Source organism: Myotis myotis, unplaced genomic scaffold (genome assembly GCF_014108235.1).
Source record: "Myotis myotis isolate mMyoMyo1 unplaced genomic scaffold, mMyoMyo1.p scaffold_m19_p_17, whole genome shotgun sequence".
Classification (NCBI taxonomy): Eukaryota; Metazoa; Chordata; class Mammalia; order Chiroptera; family Vespertilionidae; genus Myotis; species Myotis myotis.
The window spans coordinates 38,604,035-38,621,784 of record NW_023416321.1 but is presented as its reverse complement, the minus strand read 5'-3'; the positions used below and the strand labels follow the sequence as shown (position 1 = coordinate 38,621,784).

At 47.2% G+C, this 17,750-nt stretch overlaps 2 protein-coding genes across 5 annotated transcripts in view; one reads left to right on the top strand and one right to left on the bottom strand.

The window, feature by feature from the left end:
* ZZEF1 (zinc finger ZZ-type and EF-hand domain containing 1) overlaps positions 1-5,066 on the bottom strand; it is a 116,717-nt gene extending 111,651 nt beyond the window's left edge. For 3 of the 4 annotated variants that reach the window (XM_036341276.1, XM_036341278.1, XM_036341277.1), the window contains exon 1: positions 4,586-5,065. In XM_036341276.1, coding sequence (XP_036197169.1) covers positions 4,586-4,939 — 354 coding nt within the window. In that variant the 5' untranslated portion in view covers positions 4,940-5,065. Of the gene's footprint in view, positions 1-4,585 lie in introns of all 4 variants that reach the window. The other variant, XM_036341280.1, reaches the window with a different exon arrangement.
* An 89-nt stretch (positions 5,067-5,155) lies between these two features.
* On the top strand, positions 5,156-17,635 carry LOC118672004 (neuferricin). Its single transcript, XM_036341282.1, has 4 exons — positions 5,156-5,712; positions 10,723-10,863; positions 14,435-14,621; positions 16,788-17,635. Exons 1-4 carry the CDS (start codon positions 5,463-5,465, stop codon positions 17,002-17,004), a joined length of 795 nt encoding a protein of 264 aa, XP_036197175.1. The 5' UTR covers positions 5,156-5,462; the 3' UTR covers positions 17,005-17,635.
* Positions 17,636-17,750: the final 115 nt, after the last annotated feature.

The following is a 17,750-nucleotide window of genomic DNA, read 5'->3' as shown; positions in this document are numbered from 1 at the left end:
GGCCAGGACCCAATCATTAAGTGTTTAGACTTTGGCTAAGCCTTCACTTTGAGTCAGAACCACTCTCTTCAAATAACCAGTGCTAACCAGTGAGTCATGAAACTGTAGTAACAACCTAGGCCCTAACTCTCCCACCCAAATCTGCCATAATCGCCTCCTAACTGATCTGCTTGGGTCCACTCTGACCCCACTCTGGTTCTCCCACAAGGCACCCACAACTAGCATAGCACTTTATTTAAAACTCCCCTGTTTCTAAACTCCTATTTAACGAGGATGCAAAAAACTCCCACAATCTGGTCCCTGCCTACTTCTCTAACCTTGTTCTCCTCCTGCTTCATTCTATGATCTAGCCCAGTGGTCGGCAAACTCATTAGTCAACAGAGCAAAATATCAACAGTACAATGATTGAAATTTCTTTTGAGAGCCAAATTTTTTAAACTTAAACTATATAGGTAGATACATTGTTATTAACTTAATTAGGGTACTCCTAAGGCTTAGGAAGAGCCACACTCAAGGGGCCAAAGAGCCGCATGTGGCTCGCGAGCCGCAGTTTGCCGACCACGGATCTAGCCACATGAATAAAAGACTGCTATTATAACCCAATACCTATTTTCTTCCTCAGTAATTCAATTCTGAGTTTTAGCTGAATATGTGGGAAAGGAATAAGGATCTTTCCCAGCCTCCCTTGCAGCTAGGTGGCTGGATTTGGGTCAATGGGATATGAGCCATGCCCTTAAGAGAAGAAGTATGGCCCTTTCCCTTTCCTGCTGGTTGGAATGTGGAAACTAAAAGCTGAAGGAGTCATTTGGATCACTAGATAGAAAGTGTCTGGTGGAGGATGACAGCACAAGATGGATAGAGCCAGGTCCAATAGCTGTGAAACTGCCAAACCTAGACTTTTACATAAGAAACTTCTTTACCAGGGGTGGGCAAACTTTTTGACTGGAGGGCCACAATGGGTTCTTAAACTGGACCGGAGGGCCGGAACAAAAGCATGGATGGAGTGTTTGTGTGAACTAATATAAATTCAAAGTAAACATCATTACATAAAAGGGTATGGTCTTTTTTTTTTTTAGTTTTATTCATTTCAAACGGCCGGATTCGGCCAGCGGGCCGTAGTTTGCCCACGGCTGTTTACTGTTTAAAGTACTGTTGCACTGGGTTTTCTGTCCCTTGAGGCAGTTTTACCTAACCCTAATATATGATACCATTCTGCCATATTCTCCATTCTCTGGACTCTGGAGTCATGCATGTGATTCCCTCTGCCTGGAACACTGCTAACACCTTCTGTGCCATCTGCTTTCATCCTTCAAATCTGAGCTGAAATGTTACTCTCTCAGGTAGGTCTTCCCTGACTCTCTAGATGAGGTTAAATATTCTTGCTATCTTTCCCTTACACCTTCCCTTGGGTAATCCTCACCTTGCCTATAATTGCTGGGTTAATGTGAATCTCTTTCAGTATTACATACTCTTTAAGGACAAATATCTGCTTTGCCCACTGTCATCCAAGTGTTTGGCACTCAGTATATGCCCAACAAAAATTTGTTCAATAAACAAATGAATAATGTCATAGTCCTTGTATAATTTCTGGACCACACCCTGAGTACTTCCTGGCCTTACATTACAGGACTCCTGTAAACTTCACCTGTAGTTCTATTCCTGTCTAACAATCTCACAATGTAAACACTATTTCTCTACTCTCTCTCTTGGATAATTCTGAAATGTGTCAACTCCTTCAACAGATCCACACAGCTCTTTCTTGCACACTTTCACTTTCTTATAATGTACCTAGGACTAGAGTGGAAAGAGTTATGGATATTCTTGGAATTTAAAAAAAATGGAACAGTAATTTTAAGAAGAACAAAGTTGAAAGTATCATGCTATCTGATGTCAAACTATATTACAAGGTTATAGTAATCAAAACATCCTGGTACTAGCATAAAAACAGACACATAGATTAATAGAACAAAGTAGAGAGTTCAAAAGTAAACCCACGCCTTTCTCTTACCAATATTTTTTTCTAATGTATTCCCTCAGACAAGGGAAAAAATAAGCAAATGGGAATACATCAAACTAAAAAGTTTTCACACAATACAGGAAACCAGCAACAAAACAAAAAGACAAAGATATTCAACAATGATATATCTAATAAGGGAATATATATATATCCAAAATTTATAAAGAACTCCTACAACTCAACACCAAAACAAACAACCCCATTAAGAAATGGGCAGAGGACCTGAATAGACACTTCTCCAAAGAGGGCAGACAGAAGGCCAATAGACATATGAAAAGATGCTCAATGTCACTAATCATCAGAGAAATGCAAATTAAAACCACAATGAGGTATCTCTTCACATCTTTCAGAATGGCTACCATCAATAAATCAACAAATAACAAGTGCTGGCAAGGATGTGGAGAAAAGGGAACCCTTGTGCACTATTGGTGGGAATGCAGATTGGTGCAGCCACTATGGAAAACAGTACAGAAGTTCCTCAAAAAATTAAAAATGAGCCCTAGCCAGTTTGGCTCAGTAGATCGAACATCGGCTGCAAACTGAAGGGTCCCAGGTTTGATTCTGGTCAAGAGCACATGCTGAGATTGCGGGCTCAATCCCCAGTAGGGGGTGTGCAGGAGGCAGCCGATCAATGATTCTCATCATTGATGTCTCTCTCTCTCCCCCTCCCTTCCTCTCTGAAATCAATAAAAAGTATATTTTAAGAAAAAAAATTAAAAATGAAACTGCCTTATGATCCAGCAATTGCACTTTTGGGTATACATCCAAAGAAATCCAAAATACTAATTCGAAAGAATATATGCAACCCTATGTTCAACTGCAGCATTATTTATAATAGTCAAGATATGGGAGCAACCCAAGTGCCCATCAATAGACTAGTGGATAAAAGAGCTGTGATACTATATACAATGAAATATTCCTTGACCATAAAAAAGAATGAAATCTTACCATTTGTGACAGCGTGGATGTACCTGGAGGGCATTATACTAAGTGAAATAAGTTAGAGAAAGACAAACACCATGTAATATTACTTATATGTGAAGCCTAAAGAACAGAATAAATGAACAAACAAAACTGAAACAGACTCACAGATAGAGAACAGGCTGATGGTTGCCAGAGGGAAGGTGGGTTGGAGGACTGAGTGAAAAAGGTGAAGAGATTAAGAAGTACAAATTGGTAGTTACAGAATAGCATAGGGAATATAGTCAGTAACATTGTAATAATTATGTATGGTGCCAAGAAGATACTTGAAATATCAAAATGCTTTGTAAACTATAAGACTATCTAACCCTAGCTGTACACCTGAAACTAATACAATATAACATTGAATGTTACCTGTAATTGAAAAAAAGAAAAGAAAAGAAAAGAAAACCCTCACTCACTAATATGACCAACATTTTCAAGAGTTGGGATGACTTACAGGTCTTTTTTAAAGGAAAATATAAAAAAAAAAACCATACAAACCATATTATCTGAGTCTGGCCAGGTACAGGAAAACATTCTTAAAATATTTTACAAGCCTCTGGATCACTTTTTTATGGCATTAAAGTAGCTGTCAATTTACTGCTTTAGGTACTCACACTTACTTCACTGACAGCCTACATGGCTTATTTATTTCAAAAATTAAGCACCTTTTTGTTATAACACTGTGGAGTTAAATAAAATAGAGTCCCAAGAAGGAGGTAATGGAGATAAGACCAACAAAAATCACGAGATATGAGTAGCAGTCTTCAGTTTTGCCAATGATTTACTGGGTGACCCTGGGTCAGATCTCTTTTAGTAACAATCCAAGTTCTCTTCTTAACTCTAAAATGAAGTGTTCAGTACACATAATTCCTTAGGTCCTTTCCAAGGAAAATATTTTGTTGCCATATCGACTGGCTGTTAATAATTTAATAGAGGTGACATTGGTAATTATGCCAAAAACTATAATTACAAGTATTCACGGGAAATCTGGTATCTGCCTGTAAGTTTTAGGCTCGATGAAGGTTTAAATTAGTCTAAAAATATGGTTCTTCAGAGATCTAAAATCAAATGTGTACTTGGAAAAGCTGGTTTTTTGCCTGATGAGAACGGCTTTTAGAATGTGTTCTTCCAAATTATGTTCTTCTCCTCCCACATTCGTTAGGCGCCCACACTGGATTCAAAAGGTGCTCGGTACAACCCCCCTGGCCAATAAAAAAACAATGGTGTCGCCGGCACTCCCTGGATCACTACGCCTCCCTTCCCTCTAGCTATTCTGGAGCCCGATAAGGAAGCTCCAGGGAGCGGTGGATCCAGCGTCCGGCAACTGCACAAACGTCTGCATTACAACATCTGGTCTCGTTCCGTTTTTCAGAGCAAGGTCTAGTCTAGGCTTTCCACATTTCTATGAAAAGTTAAAGCAATGTGTAGCCGCCTCTGGTCGCGAACAGACTGGAAGCACCCCACGCACGTCCCGGCGCCCCCCTGCTGCCATTCCCGGACGCTGCGGGCTCTACCCGGCCCCTCCAACGCCACCGCCCACCCCTTCTCGCCCTGGCGGGCGACCGCCTGGCCCCCCGCCCCGCCGCCCCAGGCAGCCCTGACCTCCTCGAACTGCTCGCCCGAGCAGCCGGCGCCGCGAGCCTCCAGCAGCTCCCGGAACTGCTCCAGGGTGACGGACTCCTCGCCGCGGCCCAGCCGCTCCTCCAGCCAGCGCAGCAGCGCGCCGTGGTGCCTGGACACCAGGGACTCGCAGGGCGGCGAGGGCCGCAGCGCAGCCGCTGCCTCTCGCAGCCGGGCCGGCTCCAGCAGCGCCGGGGCCGGCGGCAGCGCCGGGGCGGCAGGGCCTGGGCCGGGGGCCATGCCGGGGTCCGTGGCCCAGTCCTGGTGCGGGCCCCAGCCCTCGCCCCCGGCGGCTGCCGCTTCGTCTTCACTGCTGTGACTCGGAGCGTTCCCCATGGGGTCTCCGTCTCGGGCACCCGGCTCTGTCGCCGCCGCCGCCGCCGCCCCGCCTCGACCTGTCAACCTCAGACAGTACCCGGCGGGCGGGGACGGGGAGGGGACGACGGCGGCAGCGGTGGCTTCCGGCTTCCTCGCCGTCAAGCGAGGACTGCTGTCGCTAAGGCGCCGTCAAGCGGACTCGACCCGCTGTCGTGCGACAGCCGCGGAGGACAGTGTCGGCAAAGGGCGGAACTGCGAGTGACGAGCAGGCGCTGCTGTCGCGCTGCGCCGTCCCCTGGCCTCGGTGGTCACTGTCTTTGTTAGGGGCGGACAGCCGGCAGGCCCAGAAGGCCCTTTCGCTGCTCAGTTCCTGAAAAGGCACGAGAAAGAGTAGGAGCCAGGAAGTGAGCTTTACCTGGACTTTATCCCATTCAGTCCTCCGCGTCCTCTCCGTGCCGGGAGGACAGGAGAGAGTGTGACGCCGGTGACGTCACGACCAGCGTCTCCGCCATCTTCCTTGTGGGCAGAGAGGCGGCCGTCGATGCTGCTGCCCGGCGGGCGCGGGGTCCTCCTGGGCCTGGCCGCGGTGGCGGCCGCGGCGGTGGCAGCGCGGCTGGCGGGCTGGTGGGGCCCCCGCGCTGGCTGTCGCCTCTTCACACCCGGGGAGCTGGCCCGCCACCGCGGCGGCCCCGGGGAGCCAGGCCTCTACCTGGCGCTGCTCGGCCGAGTCTACGACGTGTCCTCCGGCCGCAGGCATTACGAGCCTGGGGCTCCCTATAGCGGCTTCGCAGGTACCAGCGCGGCGGCTCGTGCCCTCTCGTGCTCGGACGCAGGAGGGTAGCCGCCTGTGCGGCATTCATTCATTCATTCATGCATTCATTCATTCATTCATGCATTCATCCATCTGCTGTTTTCCTCCCCGTATTCATCAGGCCAGCGAGGGGGCCGGGCTCTGCCGCTCGGCCCTCCTAGTCTCGCTGACTCGGCCAGCAGTTAGCGGCCTCTCTTCTCCATGTCCTTCTTCCTGACTTACGGGGAGAAGCGCGCCTCCTGCCTCTTGTTAGTTACCCATTACCCACCGGCAGAAGCCCCCGAGGGCCACCTGCTTTGTGCCACACTGCGTGGCTCTCGGGGCGCAGAGATGAAGGAGACCCTGCTGATGCCAATCGTCTCTTCAATTCCTCCGGACCCACCTTTCCCCTAAAAGTAGTGCATTTGGTTTGAGTAGGTCTTGCTTCCGGCACAGATGCACTCGTCTGCCTGCCTTAAAGAAGACTGAGGTTAGAGCGCTGGGCAAGAGCCTGGCCGCCCTTTGCAGCCCTTCAGTACTCACAGCGGTGCGCACGTTACGCCTCAAAGAACACGTGTCGGGTTAAGTTTGCTCTGCTGACCCTGTTTCGCAGCTGAGGGCATTAAAGGATGTGATTTGCCTAAAGCCCTCACAGCTAACAGGACTTAGACCAGTGGTTCTCAACCCTGGCTGCACATTAGAATCACCTGGGAATCTTTTTAAAATCCTGAGTTCTGGGCCTCACTCATCCTCTGGAAATTCTATTTCTTTGTTACTAATGTTGTGGCCCCGCCCCATAACAAAGAAACAGAATTTCCGGAGGATGAGGCCCAGAAATCAGGATTTTAAAAAGATTCCCAGGTGATTCTAATGTGCAGCCAGGGTTGAGAACCACTGAGACGAAAACCACCAGCTTATTACTTTTAGATGTTGCCGTACCAGCCCCGAGGAATGACCACCTCTCAGGCTTAAAGAGGGGGAAAAATGCAGAGCAAGCTTAAGGCCAGTGACTAGGCTGATATTAAATGAGCATTTGTCCACTTGTTTCATTATCTTAGGGAAATTGGGAAGCTGCCTCTGGTACTTAAATACAAGCCACTTCCCTGTTTCTAGGGAGAACTTAGGAGACAGAGGAAGCATATAAAGGGAATCAAGTTCAGTTGGTGTTGCCAAGCTCCTCAAACAGTTGAGCAGGGGAAGTGGAGCTGGGACTGGAGTCAGGGGTTTTAGTTTACCTGCGAGGAGAGGGCACTTTTGGGTGCACTATCCTGCCCCACCCTGAAGCAGCTGTCATGGCTACATCCACAAGTGTGAGCATAAAACCCTCCGCTTCTGGGGTGGTGATTGTTCTGCAGTGTGCTCTGCTGTCTACAGAGTTCCTTGGTGCCATTATTCATTCAGCGTCCATTTATTGACCGCTAACGTGTAGCCTGCCTTGTGCCAAAGATTACAACATGCTCCCCACTGCCCACACAGGCTAGAAGAGAAGCAGATTAGGTTCGTCTATTCATTTGTTCAGTCAATCTTTTTATTACCTTTTATTGATATAATTCATACACCATGAAATCTACCCCCTTTAACATGTATAATTCGGTGGTTTCTAATATAGTCAGAAAGTTGTGCAGACATTGCTAATTCCAGAACATTTTTATCGAACCCCCTAGAAAAAAACCCCACATCCATTAGCAGTCACTCTCCATTCCCTTCCATCCCCCAACCCTCAACAACCACTATCCACTTTCTGTCTCTGGGCATTTCATATAAATGGAATCATATATGTGGCTTTTGTGACTGGCTTCTTTCACTTAACACAATGTTTCCAAGGTTCGACCATGGTATATTAGTATGTACCAGTACTCCATTCCTTTTTTTTTTTCCCCTCACTAAGGATATTTTTCCATTGATTTTTAGAGAGAGGGAAAGACAGAGAGAAATATCGATGTGAAAGAAACGCATTGATTGGTTGCCTCCTACCAGGGCCAGGGCCAGGGAGGAGCCTGAAACCGAGGTACATGCCCTTGGCTGGAATTGACCATTCTGTCCGCAGGCCAACACTGTATCTACAGAGCCAAACCTGCTAGAGTTCCATTCCTCTTTATGGTCAAACTAGAGGCCTGGTGCATGAAATTCGTGCACTGGGCGGGGTGGGGAGGGGGGGTCCCTGTGCACTTTCACAGTCCGGGAGCCTTCAGGGGATGTCTGACTGACGGCTTAGGCCCACTCCTAAGCCGTCAGTCGGACATCCCTTAGTGCTGCCACAGATGTGGGAGAAGCTCCCCCCACCACTGTTGCACTCGCCAGCCGTGAGCCTGGCTCAGGGCTTCTGACTGAGCAGCACTCCCGCTGTGAGAGCACACTGACCACCAGGGGGCAGCTCCTGCATTGAGCGTCTGACCCCTGGTGGTCAGTGCACATCATAGCGACTGGTTGTTCTGTTCGGTCAATTTGCATATAGCCTTTTATTATATAGGATTATTATATAGGATAATATTCCATTGTATAGATATACCACTTTTGTTTATTCATCATTTGTTGGAAATTGGGTTGTTTTCACTTTTACCTATTATGAATAATGCTGCTAAAACATTCATGTGCAAGCTTTTTTGTAGGCATGTTTTCAGTTCTCTTGAGTGTAGAATTGCCAGGTAACTCTATTTAAATAATATTTTTTCAAAGAAATATGTTTTTATTGATTTGAGAGAGAAGGAGGGAGAGGGAGAAAGAGAACATCAATGATGAGGGAATCATTAATCTGCTGCCTCCTGCAGGCTCCTCTATGTTTAACTTTTTGAGAAACTTCCAAATTGTTTTCTAAAGTGGCTGCACTATTGTGCATTCCCATCAGTGTATTAGAGTTTCAGTTTCTCCACTTCCTCACTGAATGGTTGTCTTTTTTATTATAGTCATTTTAGTGGTTTGAAAGTGCTATCTCATTGTGGTTTTGATTATTTGAATTTCCCTAATAACTAATTTGCTTGTTGATCATTTGTATATCCTCCCTGGAGAAATATCTATTCAAGTTCTTTGTCCATTTTTTTTTTCTCCCCCATCCCCCTCTTTGTCCATTTTTTAATTGGGTTGCCTTTTTGAGTTGTGAGAATTCTTTATATATACTGGATGCTGATAAATGATTTGCAAATATACAAAAAAATGTATACACACTTTGAATAGTTATTCATTCCAATGGGTTAAATCTGAAAAGAAACATCAATTGAGCTATCAGAAAAAAAAGTATGTATACACTTTTGGGGGACACCATGTATTTTCTCCCATTCTGTAGGTTGTCTTTTTACCTTTTTTTTTTTTTTTTAACTTGATATTGTTAAAAATATTTTTAATTGATTTTAGAGAGAGGAGAAGGGAGAGGGAAGAGAGAAACATCAAGTGGTTGCCTTCTCCCTTGAGCATCCCAGGTACCTTAACTAAGACAGAACCCACAGTCAGGAATCGAACCAGTGACCTTGCGGTGCACAGGACAATGCACAAGCTACTGAGCCACACTCATTAGGGCTCTTGGTCGGGGCTCTTTTCACTTTCTTGATAGTGTCCTTTAAAGCACAAAAATTTTTAATTTTGATCAAGTTCAACTAATTTTTTTCTTTGGTTGCTTGTGCTTTTGGTGTCCTGAGAAGCTGTTGCTAAATCCAAGGTCACAAAGACTTTCACCTATGTTTTCTTCTAAGAATTTTATAGTTTTTAGTTCATATATTCAGCTCATTGATCTATTTTGAGTTCATTTTACATATGGTATAAGGATCTAATTTCATTCTTTTGCATGTGGCTATTCAGTTGTTCAAGCACTGCTTATGGAAAAGACTATTCTTTCCCTGTTGGAATTGCCTTGACAGTCTTTCTGAAAATCAATTGGGTTTCATTCAGTCAATACTTATTGAGAATGTACTAAAGAACAGCCACTACCAGACACTGAGTAATCAATACTAAAGGAGTTTCGTGTTTCTCTTATAAAATTTGCTGACAGGTAGAAAAGACAAAAATTCAGTAGTTGTCACATAATTAATGAATTATTTTTGTGATGAGTGTGAAAGGGAAGACACACTGCTGTGACCAGAGGCCAGGGATCACAGAGGGAAGGCAAGGTTGGTGGCAGCTGGTGCAGAGTTCTGAATGGCATGTTATGGAATTTTGATATCATAGAGCAGAAGGAAGTCACTGAGAATTTTTAAGCAAGAGAATGACTTGATCAATTTGTGTTTAAAATAATCTAAGTATTGTATGAAAAATCGATCACTAGGGAAAGAATGACTGTATAAAGAACTGCTAGGGGTTTATTGTAGTTCAGATGAAAAATGATGACAGCCTGGGCTTGCTTAGTGGGAGATGGAGAAAGGTAGATATAAGAACTATTTAGGTTATGGGATTTGGGGACTGATAGGATGTGAAGGATGAAGGAGATGTCAAGGACTGCATTTCTGGATTGAGCAACTGGTTGACATTTACTGAGATGGGAATACTAGAAAAGATGCATTTTCCTAGGGCTGGGGTGCTGATGACCATTAGTTGAGTGTGAACATTTTGAACTTGTGATGACATGTAAGTGATGCTGAGTCGACAATAGAATATATAGGTCTGGAGCTCGAGAAGTCTGAGCTAAAGATACACATTTAGCAGTTTTTGGTTTAGAGGTGGTATTTGAAAACGCGGGAGCGGATGAGATTGTCCAGTGGAGGGTGTGGGTGGAGTAGAGGAGGTGGACAATGATTGATCTCAGAGGCTGGTAGAAAATGCGCCAGAGAGGTAGGAGGAAAACCAGAGCGTAGTGTCATGGGAGCCGAGGGACGTCAGCCGTACTGAATGTTGCTGAAAGTAGATGAAAGAATGTGATAAATGCCAGACTGTGTGTCCAAGGTCCACGAGCATCTGTCACAGAGGAGGGGGATTCTATTTGGGGGTGGACAGTGGGGTTTTCAGGTGTTTCTCAGGAAATAGATTCTTGAGTTGGTACGATGTCAGCGACTTATAAGTTAACCGACTGGAAACATCTCTGCTGCAGGCCGAGACGCATCCAGAGCGTTTGTGACTGGGGACTACTCTGAAGCAGGCCTTGTGGATGATGTATCGGACTTGTCATTTTCTGAGATGCTGACACTTCAAAATTGGCTATCATTCTATGAGAAGAATTACGAATTTGTTGGTAGGTATTCCACAGGCCATTTCCAAAGATTTCATTTCTTTTTCTTGCAATTTTTTAACGGACTAGAATTCTTTGGGGCTTGGACTCAAGGTTAAAATCTGAAAAATGCCTATGGATTTTTCACCTTAAACTGTAGTTGGTAGTGTGGCAGTGAGTCCCAGAAGGAAATGGCTGGGGCACCTGGTCCCTCACTTTTAATCTTGGGGAAGTATTGCCTGCCCATTTGCTTTGGCCTCTGTTGCCCCTAAGCCAGTTGCCTGCACCACGCTTAACCAGCCACCTCCAAGAGGGCAGCTTTCTTGTCTCACGGCGTTCCGGGCATCTGGCTTCAGCAGGCAGGAAGGCTTGAAGCCCAAGTTCGTGTGCAGTTTTGACAGATATCCTTTTGCTTTGTCCTCTAAGGAGAGAGACGACAACCTATGTCCATCCTTAATGAATTGTGTCCCGGGGGGAAGTTATGCCAATCAAACATGTGTTAAAGCCAGTTGTGTAGGGTACTGCCCTTGCTGCTGACTGGTGAGGCAGGAGGGAATTCGCCTTTTATATGGGAAGACACCTAGAGAAATGTTAGTCACAGAAACTGGGGTGGTTGGAGCCCCTTTTTCCCATCGATTGCAACCCCAGCCTCTCACGGGAGCCCCACTTGGACCCAGCTGACTTCCTGAGGAACATCAATGTCCTTTTACCTTTGGAACAAGTCTACACGGGAAGTTCCTCCTCCACCCTCCAGGCCTCTGAGTGATGCTTCTGTCGTTACTACTTGGGTTACCTTTTCTGAAAACCTTGCCATTTTTACTAACTCCTCGGCTCCCTACACATCCAACTTGCCAAGGCTTTTTTAGTAAGTTCTAAGGTTTTGTTTTCATCCCCACCCTCCTCCACACCCGCCACTGTTGGCCTTTGTCATCCCAACCTGTAGCACCCCTTCTCTGTTTTCACCCAGGCTGCCCCAGTTCATCCCTTAGACCACAGCATGTCTGCCATGGAAGGAACTGGCCTCTATCCATCTGCCCTTCCAAAGGCTTGGTTCTCCCTTTTCCCATGAGGTTGCTGAACCAAGGTTGAAACATTACTGGGTTAATAAGGAAAAGAAAATTCAACACAGAAGAGTAAGGGTGGAGTCCTGTCAGTGGGCAAAGGATGCCAGACCGAATGTGTCATACTGGTGTTTGGTGAGATGAGTGAACTAGTCTTATTTGAAGAGTGTTGATGTATGTGAGGAGGGTGGGGGTCATATGGTTGGAAATGCTTCAGAAGGGTTTTCGTTAAGTCGGGATATGTTTGAGTATCTACTATGCCTAAGCTCTGGTACTGGTCCTCGTGGGGACCAGGGCTGAGCTGAGTGCAGTGCCTGCCTCTGTGAGCTCACTCTTACAGGGCATCAGAAACCCTCAGGACACATCGGAGGGTGAATGTGTATATGTGGGTGCACAGTGAGGGGGAGACAGCCAGAAAGCCATGTTGGCAGCCACATGGCCAAGCCTCCAGGGAAAATGAGATGTCTTGTTGTTTTCTGGATATAGCACTGGCTTAGAGACCCAGCCAATGGTGACCACCATTCTCATGAGGCAGCTACTACAACTCTCTCTATTGCCTCTTCTACTACTGCTGCCCTCTCTTTGGGTCTCATGCTTAAAAGCCACAAGATAGCCTGTCACCATGCATAGAGACCTTCAATAGGAGAAATTTGTGCCAGGCCAACTATAGACTGCAGGCCTGGGACTAGGGCCCTGTACCCTTCATTTAATCGAACAAGCATGTAAAATGAAAGCTCTGTACTAAGCTGTTTTGAGTGCTGGGGCTTCATGGTAGGAAGAGATAGATCATAAGTAAGCAGATCAAGCAAGTCCAGATAGGACTGTGAATAAACTAAAAGGCTAATGCAGTGCAGGTTTGGGAAGGTGTGGCCCCTTTAGAGAAGAAGGTCAGGGAGGCCTCTTAGAGGAGATGACAGATAAGCTGAGACCTGGAAGGCGGGAAGGAGCAGCCATGCTGAGATCTGGACAGAGCCTTTCAGGCTGAGGTCGAGGCAGCTAAACATGGTCAAGGACTAGGCAGGAGGCCAGTGACAGGAGCCGGCAGGAAATGAGGGAGGGACAGCTTGAGAAGAGGCTCAGAAGGCAAAGGGAAGCCAGATGCTTATAGAGTGCTGGAGGCTTTGGTAAGAAGTTTGTACTTTATCCGCGTGTTTTAGGAAACCATTGCAGGGTTTAAACCTAGCATGGAGGGGACATGATAATCACTTTTTCAAATGCTCACCTAGCTGCTTTGTGGAGCAAGAATTTTGGGAAGGGATGAGCTAAGGGAGACACAGCAGTTGGGAGGCTATTGTAATCCAGAGTTTGGATTAGGGTGGTAGCAGTAGAAATGGAAAAGGACAGAATTAGGGAGTCGCTAATGGATTGGACATGAGCACATGGCAGCATGCATTTAGATATAAAGGAGGGGGTATCAGAGAGACCCAAGGCTCCTAATCCAAATAACAAAAGCCAAAAGTGATACAAATACAGCTGGAAAAGTCCCGAAGGGGAGCTGAACCTGAGAGGAAGAACTGAATCTTGGGAACACTCTATGTAAGTGGCTCTGGGATCTAAGTGCTCAGGGCCTGGAGAGGTTGGACAGACACAGCTGGGCAAGTATACACAGCTACCTTGTCCTCCCGGTCAAACCTTCTAGAAGTGCTATCTGCTGCTTCTCTTGCCCTGTGATGGACACTTACACTCAGGACTTGAAGATGAAAGTTCCTGCCCCTGAGGAGACCTGAGGCCTTTGTAGCTTTAGCCTGCAGGCTCTCCGACCACTTGCTGGCTGCTGCCATAGCTTAGACCATTACAAATTCTGGCATGGATTTTAAACTAAAACCAATTTCCACCCAATATGTCCATAGGACTGAGCAATAAGAGAACGGGGGAGAGGGGGGCAGCGCAGGGAAGAGAGCATGTGCGGGCTCAGAACCACTCACTAGTTTCATAGACACCCCCTCCCCCATCTCGCCTGTGAATAGGGGAACAATGATTACTTTCTCATAGGGTTATGAGGATTAAGAAAATAGTAGTTATGTGCTTAGCATAGCACTTGCCACTAAGTAATTGCTTAATAAGTAATTTATTTATAGTTATATATGATAAAATAATTCAATTTTGGGAAGAATTAAGCCACAAAAATGTTACACAGAAGGCCATTTATTTGTCAGACATTTATTGAACACTTACTGTTTGCCTCAGGCACTGTGGAGCATTGAAAATGAATCACATGGTTCCACTCTCAGGGGACTAATGTCTGGAAGTGAGACGTTTTATTATTTCCTCAGAAGACTCTACAAGTACAAAAGGGATGCTTCTATCTGGAGTCTTGTACGATGTTAAAACGTTGGGATAGAAGGTGCCCAAGTCCTCCAATATGAGTTCTTAAGAAATAAGCAGCCAGCAGGCTCCAGTAGAGTCCTGGCCCCAGAAGCCCTGGGAAGCTGGGCAGTATTACAACTGCAGGAGAAGCCAAGCATCTCCTCCTGCCTCCCTGCCCCCCCCCACCCCCCCTGCCGGTTCTGACAGCAGCTCTCCTATCACTACAGGAAGGGTGATTGGAAGGTTCTATGGAAAGGATGGGCTCCCCACCTCGGCACTAACCCAGGTAGAAGCCATGATCACCAAAGGCTTGGAGGCAGACAAACAGGAACTGAAAGAGAAGAACAAGTTTCCACCATGCAACACGGAGTGGAGCGCAGCCAGGGGCAGCAGGTTCTGGTGTTCCCAAACGAGGTAAGCAGGCTTCCCTTCTGCTGCCTCTGCTGCTCCCAAACCCAACTCCTAGCTCATCCCGTGGTTCAGGGAGGCTGTAAGTTGATTGTTAACCCAGGGGAACTTTTTCAAAATACATGTGCCCTGGGATAGTGATTCTCAACTTTGACTACATGTTAGAATCTTCTGGGCAATTTTAAAAAATTACCAATGGTGGGGCCTCACTGCAGGCAACTGGATGAGAATATTAGGATTGAGATCTGGCCATCTTTTTCTTTCTTTCTTTTTTTAATTCCCCAAAGACCCTGCTGAAGAACCCCTGGGAGGGAATGAGAAGTCACAAGCACTGTTTTCTTGCTTTGGCCTGTTCATCCATCCAGGGGCCTTTATTTCCTATTTGTCAGCACAAATCATTCCTGCCTTATGGAGGGATAAGGAGGTGGACATAACCACTTGCGTTGATGCCCTGAGGTGCCGTCTTAAGAACTGCAAATTCTGAGGAATTCCAGGAGGTACGCTAGATGAGAAGTCCTTGCCTGTAAGAATTGAAGTGAGCCAGATTAGAATAGATGCCACAGGGGATATTCCAGGTTGGTTTGGGGAAACTAGAGAGAAAAAATATTGTTTTCCTGCTTTAAAGATCAGGCCAGCCTGGATTTAAATACAGTTCAGGTCCCTCAAATCTCCTTTAGCTCTGATAAGGGGACATGGAGACAAAACTAGACAAACGCCCAGCCTCGAGGGCCTCAAAGTAAGAGCCCAGGTCACTGAGGGTCAGGGAGACCTGCTGTGGCTTCTGCAAGAACGGCCACTCGCCTTGAGTGCTCCGTGTGTAGATCCACTCTCTTCTATGGGGAAAAGCACACCTCTTTGCTCTCCTTGAGGCTGATTCCTTGTGTCAAAGCCAGCAGCTTTCTCCAGGCCCAGCCACCGTGTACATCACGTTCCCTCCACCGTAATTCAGAGCAGCAGGAAGGAAAGCCTCTTCTCTCCCAGCCACCAGTTTTGCAGAGGCAGCCCCTCCAGGGTTATCATGTCTCCAGAAAGGGGGGCCCTCACTTTAGGGAGAGGAACTGGAACAAAGGTGGGCCTTGCGGGAACACAAGCCTGAATGCAGGTGGATTCAGAGAGCACTGGTCCCGCATGGGAGGCGCCGAGGCTTGAGTGCATTGATGCTTGACTTTGCTCCCTTGGAGAACCTGCCTCCCTCTCCGTCCTCACAGCCTGGTCTGTCTTTGTGTAACGCCCTCTTACTTCCCTGAGTTGCTTAGGCTCTGCCTGCCCCACAAAGCTCTTCCAGACCAACTCCAAGGAGCTTGGCCCCATCCCTGAGCTCCAACCCAATGCATTGTTTTCCACGTGTGTATACCTCCCTGGAGACTGGGAGTAGCGAGTCCTGAGGGACTGGGTGTGGAGCACGGGTCACTGCGATGGGATGGATGGTTAGAAGGAAAGAGGTGGTGTTTCAGTGCCCTTCCCTGACAGCCTTGCTCTTGGGTAAGTTAACTGGGCAGCAGTTTCTCTGACAGCAAGTGATTCTGGTCCCAGGCACTTGAATCTACATGGGCATCAATTCCAAAAATCTCATTTTTCTCTGCAAGTCTTGTGAGTCCATGGGAGGCTGTACTCAGGACCCTAAGATGAGGTGGGTTCCCTCTTGCCCAGGACAGGAGGTTGCTCAGCTCTGTTGGACCAGGTGACATCAAGGACTGCACCTGGGCAAGGGTCAGGAAATGGCCTCTCAGAGAAGGCTGACCACCAGGCCTTGTGTTGTTGCCTCAGTTGTCCACCCTACCCAAGTGCCCAAGACCCTAAGATCAAGGCACTAGGATAGAGTGGGAAGGGAAGAGAGAATCAGAGCCAGATACTGCTTTTGAGAAGCTCACAGGCCAGTGGGAGAAAGCCTTTCACTGGTGTTGCTGCCAAAGCAGGGAGTGCTGCCTCCAGGAAGGCACAGGGTGGGGCAGGGCCAGGGAGCAGTGCCAGGAGGATGCCCTGGGCAGGGGAAGCTGGCGAAAGTTAGGAGAGAGAACAAGGTTCAGGGGCTGAACACTGCAGACCTCCGCCTTGGGAAAACGTCAAGATGGCTCACTGCTTCCTCCTCCCCGACCCCCAACCTCACCCCCACCCCCAGCCCCGACAGACTCACTAGTTCACGCTTCTAAGTCCCTCTCCTTCTATCTTCAGTGGAGGCGTGAGCAGAGACTGGACTGGTGTCCCCAGGAAGCTGTACAAGCCGGGTGCCAAGGAGCCCCGCTGTGTGTGTGTGAGAACAACCGGTCCCCCTAGTGACCCAGCACCGGACAACCCTACACACAGAGATCGTGGGGACTTGGACCACCCCAACTTGGAGGAATATACAGGCTGCCCACCCCTGGCCATTACATGCTCTTTCCCACTCTAAGCTGGTGCCCTACCTGTTGATAACCCACAGAGAAGCCTAATGAGCCCTGACTCATGTGCACTAGGATGGCTCCTGACATCGAACAAGGGGGCCTGGAAGGACTCTGGCCTCTGCAAATGTGGCCCATGACCCTCACCAGCGGCTCACCATTCTGGTGACTGAGGCCAGAGGTCGGCAACTCGCCTAGTATTGGTCAGCCCGTTTTTGCCACCGTTCCCTCAGATCTACCTGCCATCCTCCTTCAGAGCCCTCGAATGTTAATGAACACAAATATGACCAACTCAAAACTAACTGAACAGACAAGCAACGGGCTGTAAGCTCCAATCCTTCCCATGGACTCCCAGGCTGCCAGATCGGCTGCTGGCCTCGTCAGGGGCACTGGCAAAAAGGGACTACATCACTCTCTTACAACTCAGAAACAAGAGGATACATCCAGAAAAGACCAAAAATGAATGAATAAATAAACAAACAACAAAAAAAACGGCATCAACATACTCTCTTCCATCCCCGATGGCTAAACTTGTTACCCCTGACTTTTATAACCTTTTTTCTTTCCTTTTTTTGTTAATACTCAACCGAGGATATTTTTAGGGAGAGTAGAAGAGAGAGGGAAAGAGAGAAACATCGATGTGAGAGAAACACATCGACTGGTTTCTGCATGAGCCCTGACTGGGAAGGAGCCTGCAACGAAGATACATGCCTTGACTGGAATCGAACCCAGGACCCTTTGGTCCACAGGCCGATGC

What these genes read in the sequence shown, in the direction of transcription:
- LOC118672004 (XM_036341282.1), top strand. Translation starts at nt 5,463, where the DNA reads ATGCTGCTGCCCGGCGGGCGCGGGGTCCTCCTGGGCCTGGCCGCGGTG. An exon ending in TCCCTATAGCGGCTTCGCAG is followed by an intron (nt 5,713 to 10,722) that starts GTACCAGCGCGG and finishes TCTCTGCTGCAG; the next exon opens with GCCGAGACGCATCCAGAGCG. An exon ending in TTCTGGTGTTCCCAAACGAG is followed by an intron (nt 14,622 to 16,787) that starts GTAAGCAGGCTT and finishes TTCTATCTTCAG; the next exon opens with TGGAGGCGTGAGCAGAGACT.